The sequence below is a fragment of the Brassica oleracea genome, chromosome C4 (genome assembly GCF_000695525.1).
Source record: "Brassica oleracea var. oleracea cultivar TO1000 chromosome C4, BOL, whole genome shotgun sequence".
NCBI lineage: Eukaryota > Viridiplantae > Streptophyta > Magnoliopsida > Brassicales > Brassicaceae > Brassica > Brassica oleracea.
Window position 1 is genome coordinate 44,695,914 of NC_027751.1, and position 17,141 is coordinate 44,713,054.

The window sequence follows — 17,141 nt, forward strand, 5'->3', positions numbered from 1 at the left end:
GTTTAGCAAATATTCTTTCTTCTCCGATTACTAAATAAGTCAATTAAATCAGTCCTAATTGGGAAATTTGTTAACTTTATTGTTTGTCGTGAGGCATGAGTAAACTTTGTTATACTATGTGCCTACTTAATTAAATAGTACTAATTTGTTACTAATTAAGAGCATTTCCAATATAAAATTTCATTTTTTTTCCAAAATAGATTAAAAGTGAAAATTGAGTAAAATTACTTTAACCCTATTCTATTTTTCATTTTATAATGAGTGATGAACAAACAAAAAATAGATTACTCAATTTATGGAGTAAATTTCATTATAGAATAGAATATAAAGTTGAGTTAAAACATTATTTATTCCATATTTATTTTTATTCTATTTTAGAGAAAAAAATGTAGCGGGGATAGAGATGCCTATCAATTTGTCATTTTCTGTGGAGAAAAATAGGGCCCGGGATCTGGCGGTGGAATGAAATGCTCATTGAATGTTTTCTCACCAAACAAACTCGTCTTCAATTTATTTTCCATTTTTCTTGCGTTTTCATTTTTAACTGAAAAGGGTGGATATCAACAATTGTTCCAAGAATAAAATAGAAAAACCAATCATGTCTCCCATGTACATGTGAATGATTTCAGTAACAACGAAACGTAGATTAAGACATGTTCCGAATCTGAACATCATAATTCATAAGTCAAGTGCAGACTCTTTAATTTCTATGTACTAGTTTTCAACCAAACAATTGAAAACATGCAATCACTTGAAAAGAGGTATTGAATGAATTAAAACTTGACATTAATACAAAAATATTAAATTCATAACATACGAAAAAGAAGCCAGCATTCCAATATGATGGCAAATTAGTAAAATTCCTCATCTTACTGGAAGTGCTTGCCCTAATTATAAAAGTGTAAAATTAACAAATTATTACACACAAAAAAATTATATCAAGCAAAATGAAATCGAAGTTTCTTTTACATGCATTCATATCCCTGTTCCAATCCCATTCTTTTAAATAATAAAACACGTAAAAATTTAACTAAGGGGAAAAGGAAAAAAGAAGAAGAAGAAAATATTGTCACCTTTTGTGTTGTTTCAGCGTTTGCGTTTTTGTGGGGAAACGTTTTACATAAACCCGTCAGGGATCTTGAAAGTATCAAGTTCTTCATCTTGAATCCAACCAAACTTCTCCAAATAAGGATTCGAAATCGATTTAGGTGGATAATCATCAATGCAATGATTCCACACATTCCCTTTTGATCCTCCAACGGTGAGATCTCTCACAACTTCCCAAACACAGCTGTTGCACTTAAAACCAGCTCCAAAGCTTATCATAAACACTCTATCTCCTCTCTTCAGTCTCTTCTTAGCCTCCATATAAGCCAAAACATACCACAAACTACTAGCCGATGTATTCCCAAACCGGTGAAGAGTCATCCTCGCCGGTTCAATATCATACTCGCTTAAATCCAAGCTATGTCCAATCCCATCAATCACAGCTTTTCCTCCGGTATGAATGCAAAAATGTTCGATCCCGGTTTTGAAGTTGATCCCTGCCTTTACAGGAGTCCCCGGTGGGAGATTCATGGAGCCCTTGCTAGGGTTTTGATGCATCTTGATTTTCTTGATGAGTAGCTTTAGCATGAACCTCAAGAGCTCGGTTACTGGAAGAATCTTGGGTGTTATGACCTTGAGATTGTCTACAAAAGCTCGAGTCGCCGCTTTTGGTAGATTTTTCCCCAAGTAAAACCCCACACGGCTTTGTTCGTCCTCGGACTGGATACAACAGTTGTAAGAATCCTCTCTAGCTCCATGGTGAGTCCTTACCATACACTTGAGCCTAAACATAGCTTTCTTTCTCAAGCTACGTTTGTTAGTCAAGAGAATAGCACAGCCACCGGACCGGAACAAGCAGTTAGCTAGAATCATCGAACGGTTGTTTCCGCTGTACCAATTAGGGCCTAAAGACTCGGATGTAGCAATAAGAGCTAACTTGTTTGCGTAGCTCTTGAAAATGTTCTTCACAATGTCTACGGAGATTAGACTCGCGCTACATCCCATCCCGGTTAAGTTGAAGACCTTGACGTCTTCCCTCATCTTGTAATGATTAATGATTCTCGACGCTAAAGAAGGCATTGTGGAGAGCATGGAGACGTTGACCACGAGGATGTCGACTTCTTTAGGTGAGATTTGTTGTCTCTCCAGGAGTTTCCCGATGCTGTCTACGTAGAACTCTTCCATCTCCGAGATCCCATCTTGTAAAGACGGACGCTCTTCTCGGCCCTCGAAGACGAGTCTTGGAGCATAGGTTTGTTCTCCGATCCCTGAGCTTACGATGGCTTTGAGAAGGAACTTGTATTCGTTTAAACCGAGGTTCTTGTTTCGGTGAATGATTTCTCCGCTGAACTGAGTGCTCACCATTCGGTCGTCCGATGGTTTATGACATTGGTAGTCTAAGATGTAGCAGTCTTTGTCTTTCTTTGAGTCTATGAGCTTACGGATCTTGAAGAAGAGATATGAGAGAAGAAGGAAGAAGAAGAGAAGGAGAAGATCCATATTATTATTATTTTTCTTTATTTTTTGTTTGTGTGTTTGTTTTTTGGGTTAATAAGAGATGATGAAGTGAGTAAGATGCATGAGAATATGGTGGCGAGTGTGAAGGGGATTATATAAGAGAGATCATTAGAATGGATGAGGAAACGACAGCTCTGAACCTTTCAGTGGGTTCTACATCACCGTTGAATTTTTTTTTTGTTTGGTGAGAACTTTAATATTTTAGAATAAACAAAACTAAATATACTTATTTCTACAGCCCAAGTTTGCGGTGAATTTTGTGACTTAGGATTTAGGAGATAAGTGGGGACGCGTTGATGTTGATGTAAATGGATATGCAATGTAGAAGAAGTCTTAACTTGCTCCTTTATTAAAACACAAAGAAGCTTTCTTGCAACAAGGCTACGGTTTACCATTATGTAATTGTAGTATTTATAGCACTGTCGATACTTATTTTTCGTCTATTGTTGAGTTGTCGAATCTTATCTCGCGAACATGAACATGTTGTGTTTTCATATCGGCTGGACACATAACCTATCCTCCTCCTTTTTGGAGTTTTTGTTTCTCTCTTTAGTACAACGTATTTGTGAGTTCGCTTGTAGAAATTTATCGTATAACTACGAAATAGTCACGATGCGTTTGTGACTAATTTTTAAAAAATCATTAAATTATCACAGATAGTAAAAAAAATCAAAAATATGACCAGTCAAATATATCATGATTAAAAATTAGACATGCTTTACTATAAATATTGATATACTTTGCTTGGTTTAAATTATGTTTTAAAGCTTCGATTTGGGATCAAAAGTCGTTGATTACTGATACATGCTAATTTTCAAAAAGAAAAATATAAGTATAGCAAAAGAAGAGGCTAAAACAGAATTGAGCTCATTTTATTTGTTTGGCTATGCAAAGTGATTACCACATATGCTATAAATCATTCATAATATCTAGATCGACTATTACCTATATATAGATGCTAAGAGATATTCCCTATACCACCTTTTTTTTGATGTCTAGCACTCAATTTTAATTTCGTAGTTTGGTTCTATGAATTATAATTAAAGAGAACTTTAAAATGTGAGTCTGAGCAAAGCAAGGGAGGAGACAAGTAACCCAAATATTAAATTAAATACATGCAAGAGAGTGAAGTTATCTTGAGTCATCTCAACGTCCACCAACCGAATGTGGTTTGAGTAGAGGATTACGTATTAATCTTTCATTAGCAAACCCTTTGTCTCACACCTTCTGCGTGCGTTTCTTCGTATTTCTTCACCTTCTCTTCCGTCTGTTGTTCTAAACACCTAGTATGTCTTTACTTAATCTTTCTCTCTCTCTCTCCTAGTATGTATTTAATTCATCTCCCACTCCAACAAAGTTAGGTGTACATGTATAGGACCTTAATGTGTATTAAAAGTACGTCTCCCGAAACTTACTACTATCAAAGTATCAATGACAATGTGGAGTAATTTCAATATACTCGTTTCTGTAAATAGGAACTTTTAGATCTGCCGTTTTAATTGCAGTGGCAAAATTTGGATTTGAAATGTATTTTGATATCTATTCTATTAAAACAACAACATGACCTATTAATATAGTTGTGGTCCAACTATTTTAATACAATTATTAAAACTTCTTATTAATCATTTAAGATAAATATTATACAAAAAACAAATATAACTAAAACACACACAAATATAAAAATTAAATTTCTCAAAAAATATAAAACAAAAAATATACCGCCCTTTTAAGGGCGGGTCGGAATATAATTTTACATTTTTAAGACAGATTCAGTTACCGACTTTTTTCTCCAACAATACAACGGTCCTGGAGTCCAGTTTAGAGTCCAATAATATTAAAATAACATATATTATTTTAGATTTATAAATACACTAAATAACATTCTCCCTGGCAAAATATTATACACAACTGGTGTTCAAAGTTGATGGATAAGTTATTTACAAATTATCATGTAAAAAGGAATAAATATATATATTTGTTTTTTGTTATTCCTAATCAGAATTTGACAGTTATTTAATTAAAGAGCATAATTTTCTATGAGCACTAAACCCAGTATCACAGCAAAAAATTACTAATATATATATATATATATATATATATATATATATATATTGTTATACCTAATCAGAATTTGACAGTTATTTAATTAAAGAGCATAATTTTCTATGAGCACTAACCCCAGTATCACAGCAAAAAATTACTCATTATGTACTTTGCTTTTAACTTAACTAATTTTCTTTATTAACCATATGTGATATGCATTAGTGTGACAAGCTAGTTGAATAACGACTATTAGTAATTTTGTAGTCGGCAAATTAGAATAATACGAACAGAAAATGAAAACAAATAATTAGCATTGAGTACTGTAAATACTATATCTTCATAGTTGAATAATAGTTTTTTTTTCTGAAAGACGTATAGTGAATAATAGTTTTTCTTTTGTTTGTAAAAGATTCAAACTGTAGAAGACTTAGTAATCTGAAATGTATTTCCTTTGTCAAAATAAAATAATCTGAAATGTATTTCATAGCGTTTACATTAGCAATTAATTAGTAATCCTCTTTATTAAAAAATGAACAAAATAAACATATTTTTAACAAATAAACATTTTTAACTTTTTGGACAAATAACATTTTTTAACTAAGTAAACACTTTTGGTGTGAAGTTATAATCAGTTGTCAATTCTAGTTTGACTTTCACATTATGGTTTAGATAGAATCATGGTAAGAATAAGATGATTGAAAAGTTGGTTGTTTGATAGATTGACGACGAAATGCATATAAATGCAGTCAACAAGGCTGCTAGAAATTGTGTCAAAATCTATTTATACCAGTGAAAGCAAAGATTGTACTTAAAGAGTCTTGGAGACTGAGATTATAAATGAGGAGACGACATTAGTAGTCAAGCAAGACGACTTCGTCCGATTTTCTTATATATTAATTTTCTTTAGAAAATGGATATAACAAAGCTGCAATCGCCGTGATAATCCCAATAAATACACATTCATAACAATACAAGAATCAATCAAATGCATGAGGTGTATTTTTTTTTAAATGCACGAAGTTGGATGTGCAAAATAAACAGTGACAAAGATTGATACCAAACACATTAACATTCTCCACTTACTATCCATTATCTGCCTGGTCAACTCTGTATATTATCACACTTACTTGGTCCTATAATGTAAGTGCGATAAGAAAGGAACAATGGTAGACACATAGAGACACCAAGGCCAATGACAGCAACGATAAAGATCATCGACAAAATATTTTGAACATGATCATTGCTACCAGCAAGAACGGTGATTTCAGCTTTGATGAAGTCTTTAAAGTCTCACTAAAATAGTCCTTTAAAACCACACGGACGTAGTCGAGTGATACATCAGGTTTGGAAAGGTTCTAAATGTCCCAGATTTGAAACTTATCACTTAAATTTAGATTTAAAACTTATCACTTAAATTTACCAATTTGTGTGGTCATATAGTGTGGATGTCTAACTTCCATGTAGAAGCAATCTGGTTTATCTGTCACTGGTAGGCCAGCCTCCAAAGAATTAATCGAGTCTTCGGGTTCGATCAAGCTTGGGTTATCATCAGACAAAAAAAAAAGTCATTTAACCATAAACATTGAATAATAATCTATATTGGATAGCAAAATAATACTAGCTAGTAGCTACATGTAATAAAGGGCGCAACTGTATTATTGAATGCAATACAGTAGTAGTTTAGAAGAATTTCCAAATGATGGAAGAATTATTGAAACTTTCCTTTGGCGGCATAAAGGTGAAATATATATATATGATATATAATTAAAATTATATTGAAATTTCGTGCTATATCTATAATGAAAAGATACTTGATAGAGTTACGTTGTAAGTCTTAGGTCTTTTTCTCATTTGGATGCTTGACCATATGCATTATACATTACGTATAGTAATTATTCAAAGATACCTACCACTCCTTGGTGTGCCGTCGCCATATATACAATACTTGTCCATACCATCGTATTCGAGTAAATATACGTATCAAAACAAAAATAATATTATTAATCTTTTATTGTTTTGGGGGTTTCTGGTTATGACTTTAAGTACTTACTATATACATGCCGTTGTTTGTACATTTACATGTATACATGCACATGGGGAGCTATGTCGAGTGACTTGAGTCTACTCTCTCGTTTATTTAATCCGATTCTCTGTTATCATATAAATTTTCTCTACATGATAATATATAACAATCAATAAATGAGTTCTAACTTAAACGAGGCACCCCCATCTGTCTCTTTATAAACAAAGAATATTAAAACCAAATTTCTAATTTTGGTCCAACATGCTGCATGTGATCAGGTTTTATAGATCAAACATGACAATGTGTATATAACATGTAAAATTATTCATATCTACAGAAAAAGCAAGACAATATGTTTTTTTTTTAAAAAAAAGGGCATTCTATTTAAAAAGACAAAGTACAAGATGTGATTGTTAGATCGCATAGTTTGGAAAAGTTTGATACATAAAGTAGAAAATAAAGAGCTAATAAACCCAAAAAGGATTAGTACAACTCTTTAGTTTGACCAAGATAAGAATGATACTTGTCCGCTTGATTTAGGAACTACGACCCCTACGGTGTCGTTTCCCTTTTCCACGAACTGTGAACCATTCGTTTCCTTGATATTTTTGTGTAGGCTTAACCAACCTACCGCTTCTTGTCATACTTCTAAATTCATCCATTTGTTCGGTAATACAGAGATCACTCTCTATATCACCAAGCTCTTGGTTGGATTCAGTTGAAAGAAGGGTCATGGTTAAAGGATCATTTCCTGAGAATACCCTCACTGATGATAATATCTGATGGAACATTGTCCATAATTTGGTGGAAAGTGGGAGCAGATGATGAACCTGCTAATGTAGCTACTAGAATAGATTTGACATCCAAAGATGAATGAGAGACAGTAGAGCTATCCTTCTGAGTAGTAGCTATCGGAGAGTGAGCAGGGAAGTGTGGTGGCGTTGAAAGAACCTGCTCAACACCAGCTTGGGTTTCCATTTCTGAATTTTCAACTTGTACCATCTCATGATCTGAGACAACAGTGAACTGACCTTATTTTTTATCGGTTTGACTTGTTGGTGATTCATTAGACAAATCTTCGGTGTGACTTGTTTCTTGAACAGCTGGGATAAGACACCTTCTTTCCTTATGTCCTAATTGCCCACATCTGCCGCAAATACTCGGGATCCAAGTGTACTCAACATCCACCAAAAATATATTACCTTGTTTGTCATCTAAGGCAATTTGCTTTGGGAAGGGCTTATCAAGTTCTACTCCAACCAGTAGCTTTGCTTCTCCCAAACAAGTCGGATCAAGGCGAGGTTTGTGCGTTTGCATAGGCTCACCAAGTCCTGATGCAACATGGCTGAGACCTAATCTTGAGTAGCAAGACAATATGTTTGGCCCAGAGTTATGGTTGGAATGTCATTGATGTTCTTGGAGTACTTTGTTGTTGGTACAAGAGTAGTTTTCCAAGATAAAAAATAATGAATGTAACTGTTTTGCAAGAACGCAAATGTATTTGTTACAAAGATTTCATTATATGCTCAAAAATTAAGTTTTTATAGTTTATAATTGCCAGAGTTTAAAGGAAGTACATTCGAATGGTGTCAATGCGGGACCGGTCACAAGCGAGAAATTGTGTCACGATTTGACATTAACTACTGCGACGTGAATTGTTAATACACTCTGAGTAGGGTAACTATTTTTTTATGAATGATTCTCTAATAACGTCTGCTAACTATCTGTTTAGTAGCAGCTGAAGATACCATGTTCGTAATATTTACTGCTAAATTTAGTGCCAATCATACTAAATACCTGTTTGGTAGCACCTAAAGAGACCATATGTTATTCGTCATATTTACTGCAAAATTTAGTGCTAATCATACACGAAAGATTTGCCACAGTTGAAAGTTTATTACACCCTCCGTTTTAAAAAGATCTATATTTTAGAAAAAAAATTGTTTCAAAAAAATATATATATTACATTTCAATACATAAATTAATTGTAAATTGTAAACTTAAAAAACATAATGGTGTTTATAAAGATTTTATTGGTTAAAAGTATAGGGAACAGTTGATAAAGATGCATTATAGTAACTAAAATCTGATATATTTTTTTAATAAATGTGAAAAACCTAAAACATACTTATCTTTTTGAGACGAGGGAGTATCGTATCAATAAATCATAAAACTGTTCCAATTTGTAAAACAGCTCTACGGCAACCGGCAGGGACAGGCTTTAACTGTTTCACAAAAATATAGTAATATAGTTTTGTTCTAATTCTTGATTATTAATAATTTTAGCAACTCTTTATTTCATATCCAAACGTTCATCAGCTTTCCGCAATATACAAGGTTCGATATTTTATTATTGAATATTGACCAACCTAATAACAAGATGTCGGATTTTGGAGCATAAGCAAAGAAATCGAACGTTTACGGTATCATAATTTTAAGCGAAAATTTCCGTTGTATATAGGGTATTAAAAACATAAATAACAAAAGCACAAATTTTTAAGTTAGCATAGAGCATCAAGAAAAATTGAGAATATCGCGGCATTGTGTCGGATGCAATCATTCTTACTCTTGTTTATTTCATCACTAGAGAGAGAGAGGTAAGCATATTCCGTATATATTAACTCTTAACATACGATATATGTCACGGGAAGACATTAGATTAGTCGACTACTTCCTCTGTTTCACTAAGATAGATGTTTTATAAAAAAAAATTGTTTTACAAAGATAGAATTATAAAAAAAATTGTAAACTTCAATAAAATTTATTAAATTTATTGAATTACTATTGGTTAAAAGTTATTAAAACTTGAAAATTACAGAAAACGATACATTTATTATAGTGATTTAAAATATTTTTTTTAATATGTGCGGAAATACTATAAAATTCACAACGGATCGAGTATGTTAACTATCACATTTGTGTTAAAACTGTCTTAATCCGTTCTGGTAGCAGGTACGTTGTTCAATCATTTTCGTAACCCATTAGAATTAAAGATATAACAGGCATGAATAATTTATATCTTAAATCTTCTTTAAAATATATTTGTATTTAGCGGTTTATAAACAAGTCAACTTGACTGAACACATTTAAATTCAGTACTAATAAATTATAGCCTAAAGTAATAGCGTCTAGCACATATTTTCAATTGCTATTCATATACTGTATAAATTATTGTCTCTATTATAGTATACTACAAAGTAAAATGCTAAGACCATATTGATCAATGCATGTTCTTATGTTCTTATGGCAGGGTTCTCAGTGTAATATAAAATACGTTTCTTACCTTTTAACTAAGAAATACTAAGAAACGTCTTCTAAATAAGAGATATAAGAAACGTCTCTTAGCAGAAAAGCGTCAAATCATGCTCTAAAAATTCCAAATGGATCTCTTCCATTAATCATGCTCTAAAATTATTTTTGTATGGTCAAAAAAAAGATTAGATATTTTATTCAACGTTTATTTTCTAGTAGTGTTATGTTATGTTATATGTATATCACAGGCAAGTGATCACACTAGCAAGCCTTGAAACCCTTTGTTAGGAAAATTCTTCGAAATGAAAATTTCATTAAACAGATTAACCTGCGTTTTCTTTAAAACATAGTACATTAACCTTAGTATTCTTTCTTTTGTCTGAGTTAATTAAAGATGGAATACAATACATTTGTTTATCGGTTTTCTTTATCAGTATACTAGGGCCGGTCCGTCCTACGGGCGGAATGAAAATTAACAAATAATTTAAGTAGTTAGAGTACATATTATATATATTGTTATTATTTAAAAATATACATATTAGTTAGATTTTGTACGTATTGTATATGAACACTAAATAAACCATATTATCTGAAAAATTAGTTATTTTTAAAATTAAATATTAATTGTTATTTTTTTAAGATGATTTTTTATGTTAAGTAATCTATGTTTTAATTATATGCATATCATCCTTGTTAGTATAAAAGAAACAAACTTGTAAATAAATTCACATATTTTTTGTTTAATTCTATATACGTTAGTGGATTATCAAATGTTCTTACTAAATTTAGTTTTTGCAGTAGATTATTGTTAAAATTTTGTTTGAGTTAAAATGTATATTTAATTATAAAATTATTTATGTAATATTTAATTAATATATCTGACCCATATAATAGAAAATATACATGTTTGATATAAATTTTTATATTTATTATATTTGAAAATCAATTAAACCATGTTTTTTTTGAAGTAAATGTTACTGTTTAGTTGAAAAAAATGTTACTGATTAATTTTCATAACATAAATTTTAAATTTATTTCTTAAAATTTATTTTTTTGATTATAAATTTACTAAATTTTACGATAGATTATTGTTGAAACTTTATTTAAGTTAAAATGTATAATTAACTATAGTATTATTTATGTAATATTAGATATTTTATTAATATATAATATTAGTATTAATACGCCGGTCAATAAACCTAGGGTAAAACGCGTTTCGCGCGGGATGTTTCATTATATTTTCCTTTAATATTTGTTTTTAGTTTAAGAATTTGTTTTATTTTTGTGTGGGTTATTTATTTTTGAAGTAGGTTTCTTAAGAAAAATATCATTTTTTTGTTGAACTTGCTTGTTGTCAGAGACTCGAGGAGTTTTGTTACTATTAAATAAGTTTTATAATTCAATTATTGTGATTATTAATGAAGTTGTGTTATATTTCTAATACATTGGTATAGATGTTTTAAATGATTTGTTTAATATAAATTATCTAATTTAACTTTTTATTTGTTTGTTTTCAGGCTAATTTATACTGTGTCTTTTTGAATTATATAAAAAACATTTTAATTTTATAAAAAATTAAAATTATTTAATACATAATTATTTAATTTTCACATCTATTTTAAAATAATATTTTTTTGTATTAATACCAATTTAATGAAAATTCAAAGCTATTTTAATTTATTCTCATTATATTTAACATTAACTTTCTCAATTTAAAAATTCTTTTTTTTTTGTAACTGTCAATTTAAAAATTCTAATTGATTGGATTTAATACAAAAACATAGACAATTCCTTTTGATATGTTTATTTCTTGTTTTTAGTTTAATTTTGTTCATTTTTATTAAAAATCATGATTTATATGATCCTGAAAAAGAATAACTCTATCATTATAACGAAAAATGTATTTTAAATCAGGTAAACAACACAAAAACCTAATACTAATTGATTCTAATTAGAAAAGATACATGTTTGTTTGGATTTTGTATATGTGTGTATTTAAAATCCAAACGAACTATACTATCCTAATAAATAACTATGATTTTCAGAACAAAAGATACTGATTTATTAATAGAAAAATAATTTTTAACATTAACCTCATCAAATATAATTGATTTATGATGTATTAACAATTTACTATCTATCCTATAACTACATCTAAATAATTGATTGTTATTTATTGATATTCTTATTGTACTTCAAAATTAGTTACTTATATATAATGTAAAAAATATTATTAAGCTATTACTTTTTGCATAGTAATAATGATTAATGATTATATGACCACTTAATAAATCTCGTAATTGCTAACAAAATGGTTTTTTCACAACATAAAAGTAAATGTTAAGATGTTAATGACAAAATGATCAAAAAAGTGAGAACTAATTTTCAAGTTTATATATATAGAAAGTTTAAAAAAAAAATTATATATAGGTAAATTTTATTGGCCATATTCGCTTTCTTTAAAACGAAACACCCAATAGGACAAATTACAAAGTCTGATAAGCCCATTTCATTCTATTTACATCCTTCGTTACTGACCTAGTCAATCTATTGCTAAGGAAAGAGGAAAAAAAAGTCACGTCTGTACACGTATTAACGCATGAGAGAAGAAAATTTGAGACGGAGACGGCACCAGCAATTCTATGAACCCTCATAGTTCCGTCGTCGGGGATATCAAACATCCGTTTAGCTCCTTCTTCACTGTGTAATCCAACGTTCTTCACGGCAATCTAAATACATTTAAGAAGCATCACACTTGATCTGTTGAACATTTACGTAGTCGTTTGACCTTTCAGCCTAAATTGTGAACATTCTTGACCAGAGAAGACCTCAGGATCTCAGTCAGCTAAAGCCAAAATCTGTCCAAAACCAGAGAAGCAACTCTGACCCAATAAAACAGAGGCATGCATAGCCTGCTAGAGTCTCAGAGAATCATCAGCCCAAATGTCGCTCCCATCGTTCCTGTACATACACAGAAAGAAAAAAGACAATATCATGAGAGAACATAATGGGTTTCAGACTTGATAAGATAAAGACTCTTTCTGCCTTCATTGTTGTTGCCCGTCATGAGATAAGCTTATGATGCTCGGAACTCAAGCTTTCTATCTCAGATTATCAATCTACAGAGGAAACTCCACCCATACCTAATTAAATAAGCCCACCAAAATGGAAGACTAAGATTTTATTCCTGTACGCAAGAAAATCTGAGCAGACGATCAAACAACAAAGGATTGAAAATCACATATCAGATTTCTTGTTCAAATCTGAAAAAAAAAACTGAATCTGATTTAGATAGAAGTTTATATATCCGGTTACAATCATGGAACAGATCAATTTGTAACCAGGACCACAACATCAAACTAACAAAAGGTATAAACAATTGATTCAAAGGATGAATCGGAAGGGAAGAACAAAACACGTTGCTTTTCTCTCTCTCGAAGATGTGTAGAGAGAGAATAGACAGAGAAAGCTCATCACCACGTTTGACGTTCCTCGCCTCCCAGAACCGCAGGAGCCGTGCCTCGACGATGGAAGAGCACTTGCCGGTTTTCATGTCCGAGAAAAAAACTCTCGAAGTTAGCCATAACAACATGAATCAGAATATTGGAAGAGATAGAAAAAGAAGATGAGTTTGAAGCATGAAGAACTCACATATTTATACAAATCCACCCCACATAGGAGATACAAAGTTATAACTCCGTCCGTTTCAGTCAGAGGAAAGAACCGCAGGCGTCATGCGTTGCTGCCACAGGAATGGAGAGACGGAATGCAGATCTACGATCGATCAATTAGGGCTAGAAGGTTCATTCAACCGTCTCGGCCTAACAGAACAACAAAACCGGAGCCCAACACACGATGAGTGACACGTGTCGGCCTGAGATAGCTCGACTTATCTATGTGGCAGAGGACGTGGCGCAAGGAGAAGGGATTAAACTATACTTTATATATATAGATATATGAAGAAATGACGGTATTCTCAATGATTCACTATATCAGTGTATATATATACAAGGGCTTGAGTTACATACTACAATCTTGCTGTTTCTTTATTCACCAAGAAAAAAATACAATCATAAGCTAAAGGCCTGAGCTTTGTGTAAATGTGAATATGTAGAAGATAAACACACAGAGCAAAGAAAGAGAAACATCTTGGACTCTTGACCATGTCCTCTTTTTCCTTCTCTTTAACTTTTGCTAGTAATAGTAAAAGTAAAATACTAGCTTGAAAGTCAATGATAATTGTAATATGATCCTTTTCACAGATCTTCGTTCATTACACAGACAGAATGTTGATAACAAAAAACAATGAGTTATAGCCACAAATCTAATAGGCTTACATGAAGAATATCTCTTCTAATTAAGCTGGGCTTTTACGTTTTTTGAGGGCTATAAAACGTTTCCAAAAGTCACACTATACAAATATCGGTCAATCACATACTTACAACGAGGTAGAAACGATAAAACATTCTTTGCTAAGCAATCACAGGGCTTCACGTGTCCAACGACGATCGATCAATCTTTCATCACTATAACCTTAAATGTATAATATTTACACAAACACCACTTCCTCCAATACTTTTCAATGCCCCGATTCGAAAAGCTGTGAACGTCCCGATTCGGTAGGTTTGAATGAAGGAACATTAGTACAAGTCTTTCCCGTACCTAAATAAAGGTCTGAAAGGTAATTACCCAAATCCTTAGGGACGTATCTAACAATATCCTCCCAAGTCTCCACGTTGTACTTTTCATAAAACAACGAAGCAACATAAGTTAGCTTCTTCGCCACGGAATCTTTCAAACCCTCTCTCATTTTCGAATCCGGCACGACCCAGCCGCTCTGCTTCCGAAACGCTTCCTCAAACGCCTCGTTGAACCGCTTCAACCGCTCTTTCGCCACGTTATCTTCAAGCACCACCGTCTCATCATCGGAGAGCGACGTCAGCACTTCTCCCCAAGCCACCTTCTCGTACTTCTCCAGGTACTGACACACCTTCGCTTGGTGATTCGCCACCCACTCGTCTCCCAAGACGACTCTCAGATTCGACTTGCGCACCTTGGAGATCACGTAATGAAGATTGTTCGCTAAGAAAAGATATGATAGAGCCACATTCTCGTATATACGAGACTTCGTGTCGATCTTACAAAGCAAGACGAGGATCAGCCACCCGAGCCTGGTCGTCACCGTGGAAGCAGTCTCTCCGACGTCGCTCTTGTCGCCGCCGAAGTAATCTTCCGGTAAAGGTAGGTCCGACTCCGTGAGAACTCCGGCGAGAGACTCGTTGTAGTCAGCCAAGAACACAACAAAGTTCATCACGTACCTGGTCAGCGGATGAACTCCGCCGCCAGGTATCACTGACTTCGAAGCCTCTTTGGCGATGGAGGCTTCGAACTCGGCCACCATGTAGTTAATAGTTTCGCCGAGGCTCCTCAACGAGTCGGCGGCTTGGAACCTAACGGCAGAAGTCGAGTCGTAGCTGAAGATCTCTTCTATACGTGGAAGAAGGTTAGAGATTGTTTGGTAAACGTCGAGAGTCAAGAAGATCTTCTCGGCGGTCTTGCGGCACCTCGCGACGCTCACGGGGAATATGAAGAGAGTCAACGCACTATCGAGCGTGATCTCGGAGAAGCAAGACTCGGCAACGGAGGGTGACGTGGAGAAAACATGGTCGCATAAGATGCGTTCTCCGTCGAAGAGATTATTTATCACAATCTTGGTAGCTTCTAACCATTTTTTTATGTTTTTCTCCATGCTCTCCCAATCTAGTTTCTGAATCTTTCCAAAACTAAGATTCTCAAACCCTAACTTGCTCAAGGAGTCAACGATGATCGACCTTCTTATCTTCTTGTAGGTTCTAACGCACTCGTTCTCGAAACCAGAAGATATCATACAGTCAGCGATCATTTGGAGATCGGTCATGATATCCGCCTCTTCGGATTTCGGAACGTTTGAATAAATAGAAACTTTTTTCCTAGGGTTGAACGATGGGATGGATCTAATGGAGACTGATTCTGGATCGAGGTTTCGTCGGTTCGATTTTAGGACTCGGTAGAACTCTTTCTCCAAGTGTTTCATCGCGGTGCTGAGGAGATTATGCGCTCTCGTGAGCTTGTGTGACTCGGGGTTCACCAGCGTTACTCCTTGGATAGCGTATTGTAAGCTGTTTATAACGTCCACGAATTTTCTTCCTTCGGCGCGGTTTTCGGTGGAGAAAATGGAGGAGAGTGTGCATGAGGAGCAAGCGGAGAGGTGATCTTGAGATATCCATTTCTTGGTGAAAGATTCTGTTGCTTCAATACTATCCAACAATAGAGATTCGGAGAAGCTTTGGTATGGACGTGGTTTTGACCTTTTTGCATGGGCCGTAGACGGTTTGAATAGTAGCATCATTTTGTTTTTGTTTTTGTTTTTTGGTATCAAGTTTTTAGGTTTGTAAATCAGATTGGAAAGCGAAGATGTTTCAAGTTAAAGAAAACGTTGGTTTTGGAGGTTCTGAGGAAGTAAAGTTTTCAATGACTATTTTACGTTTGAGGTCTTTGATTCGAGTCTATATAAGCATGTGGTTCTCTTTTCATTTTCTTAGAAAAGATAATTGGTTTAGTACTATTTTATTAGACTTTTAGACTATTCCACTTCTAAATAACAAAACGGAGTAAGAAAATGGGTTTGGATATCATATGTTTACTAAAACTTCATGTGTTGAGTTTTCTAAAAAATAGATCATGCCATTTGAAAAAAGGTCTAAAAATAAAATTCTAAAATCTTTATTTTTTAACAAATAATTAGAAAACCTATTATTATAGAAACCCCATGGAACTCATGATTAGAGTTATACTCATCAATCAAATTGATCATGGATTTATAATCCGATCGGACATGAAGCTCACTAAATCTTCAAGCCGCAGCCTAACAGCAAAATGCACTGCCCACGCTTCGGCTGAAAGAAAAGAGAGCTACACTGCTCCAATCCATCACCTACCTATTTCAGAGCACGTGAAGGCCCATTGGGTTATTGATACTGGTCTCCGAAATAAAGCTCGCAAAAGAGCACGTTGTGAATTATGGACTTTTGGTCACTAGTTGTGATTTTTATTTTATTTTCGGCAAGTTCATATATTTTCCCAAACCAAAATAATGAAATTAATTTCGAAACGTCTCTTATTTGTGTTTAAAAAAAACGTCTTTTATTTATTCATATACGGTTCTTCTCTTTTTAATTATGTGGAGATTTTTCAAGCTACTGTTCGTTCACAAAAATCT

At 33.3% G+C, this 17,141-nt stretch overlaps 2 protein-coding genes and 1 long non-coding RNA gene across 7 annotated transcripts; all 3 read right to left on the minus strand.

Annotated features, from left to right (window-relative positions):
- Positions 1-432: 432 nt before the first annotated feature.
- Positions 433-2,963, minus strand: LOC106337588 (3-ketoacyl-CoA synthase 12). 2 transcript variants are annotated; one of them, XM_013776695.1, is made up of 2 exons: positions 1,074-2,963; positions 433-544 (listed from the first exon to the last, which is right to left on the minus strand). In XM_013776695.1, exon 1 carries the CDS (start codon positions 2,545-2,547, stop codon positions 1,117-1,119), a length of 1,431 nt encoding a protein of 476 aa, XP_013632149.1. In that variant the 5' UTR covers positions 2,548-2,963; the 3' UTR covers positions 433-544; positions 1,074-1,116. The 2 variants fall into 2 exon arrangements, with proteins under 2 accessions (XP_013632149.1, XP_013632150.1); XM_013776696.1 differs by lacking the exon at positions 433-544 and adding an exon at positions 752-887.
- A 9,334-nt stretch (positions 2,964-12,297) lies between these two features.
- Positions 12,298-13,689, minus strand: LOC106340266. Of its 4 annotated transcripts, XR_001269346.1 has the most exons (4): positions 13,535-13,689; positions 13,361-13,421; positions 13,027-13,146; positions 12,298-12,844 (listed from the first exon to the last, which is right to left on the minus strand). It is a non-coding gene; the product is annotated as an uncharacterized LOC106340266 (long non-coding RNA). The 4 variants fall into 4 exon arrangements; XR_001269344.1 differs by having other exon boundaries at positions 13,027-13,086; positions 13,361-13,689; XR_001269343.1 differs by having other exon boundaries at positions 13,361-13,689.
- Positions 13,690-14,251: 562 nt separating this feature from the next.
- On the minus strand, positions 14,252-16,330 carry LOC106340938 (exocyst complex component EXO70A1). The gene has a single exon (XM_013779762.1). The coding sequence runs from the start codon at positions 16,269-16,271 to the stop codon at positions 14,463-14,465; it is 1,809 nt and encodes a 602-aa protein (XP_013635216.1). The 5' UTR covers positions 16,272-16,330; the 3' UTR covers positions 14,252-14,462.
- Positions 16,331-17,141: the final 811 nt, after the last annotated feature.

What these genes read in the sequence shown, in the direction of transcription:
- LOC106340938 (XM_013779762.1), bottom strand. Translation starts at nt 16,271, where the DNA reads ATGATGCTACTATTCAAACCGTCTACGGCCCATGCAAAAAGGTCAAAA.
- LOC106337588 (XM_013776695.1), bottom strand. Translation starts at nt 2,547, where the DNA reads ATGGATCTTCTCCTTCTCTTCTTCTTCCTTCTTCTCTCATATCTCTTC.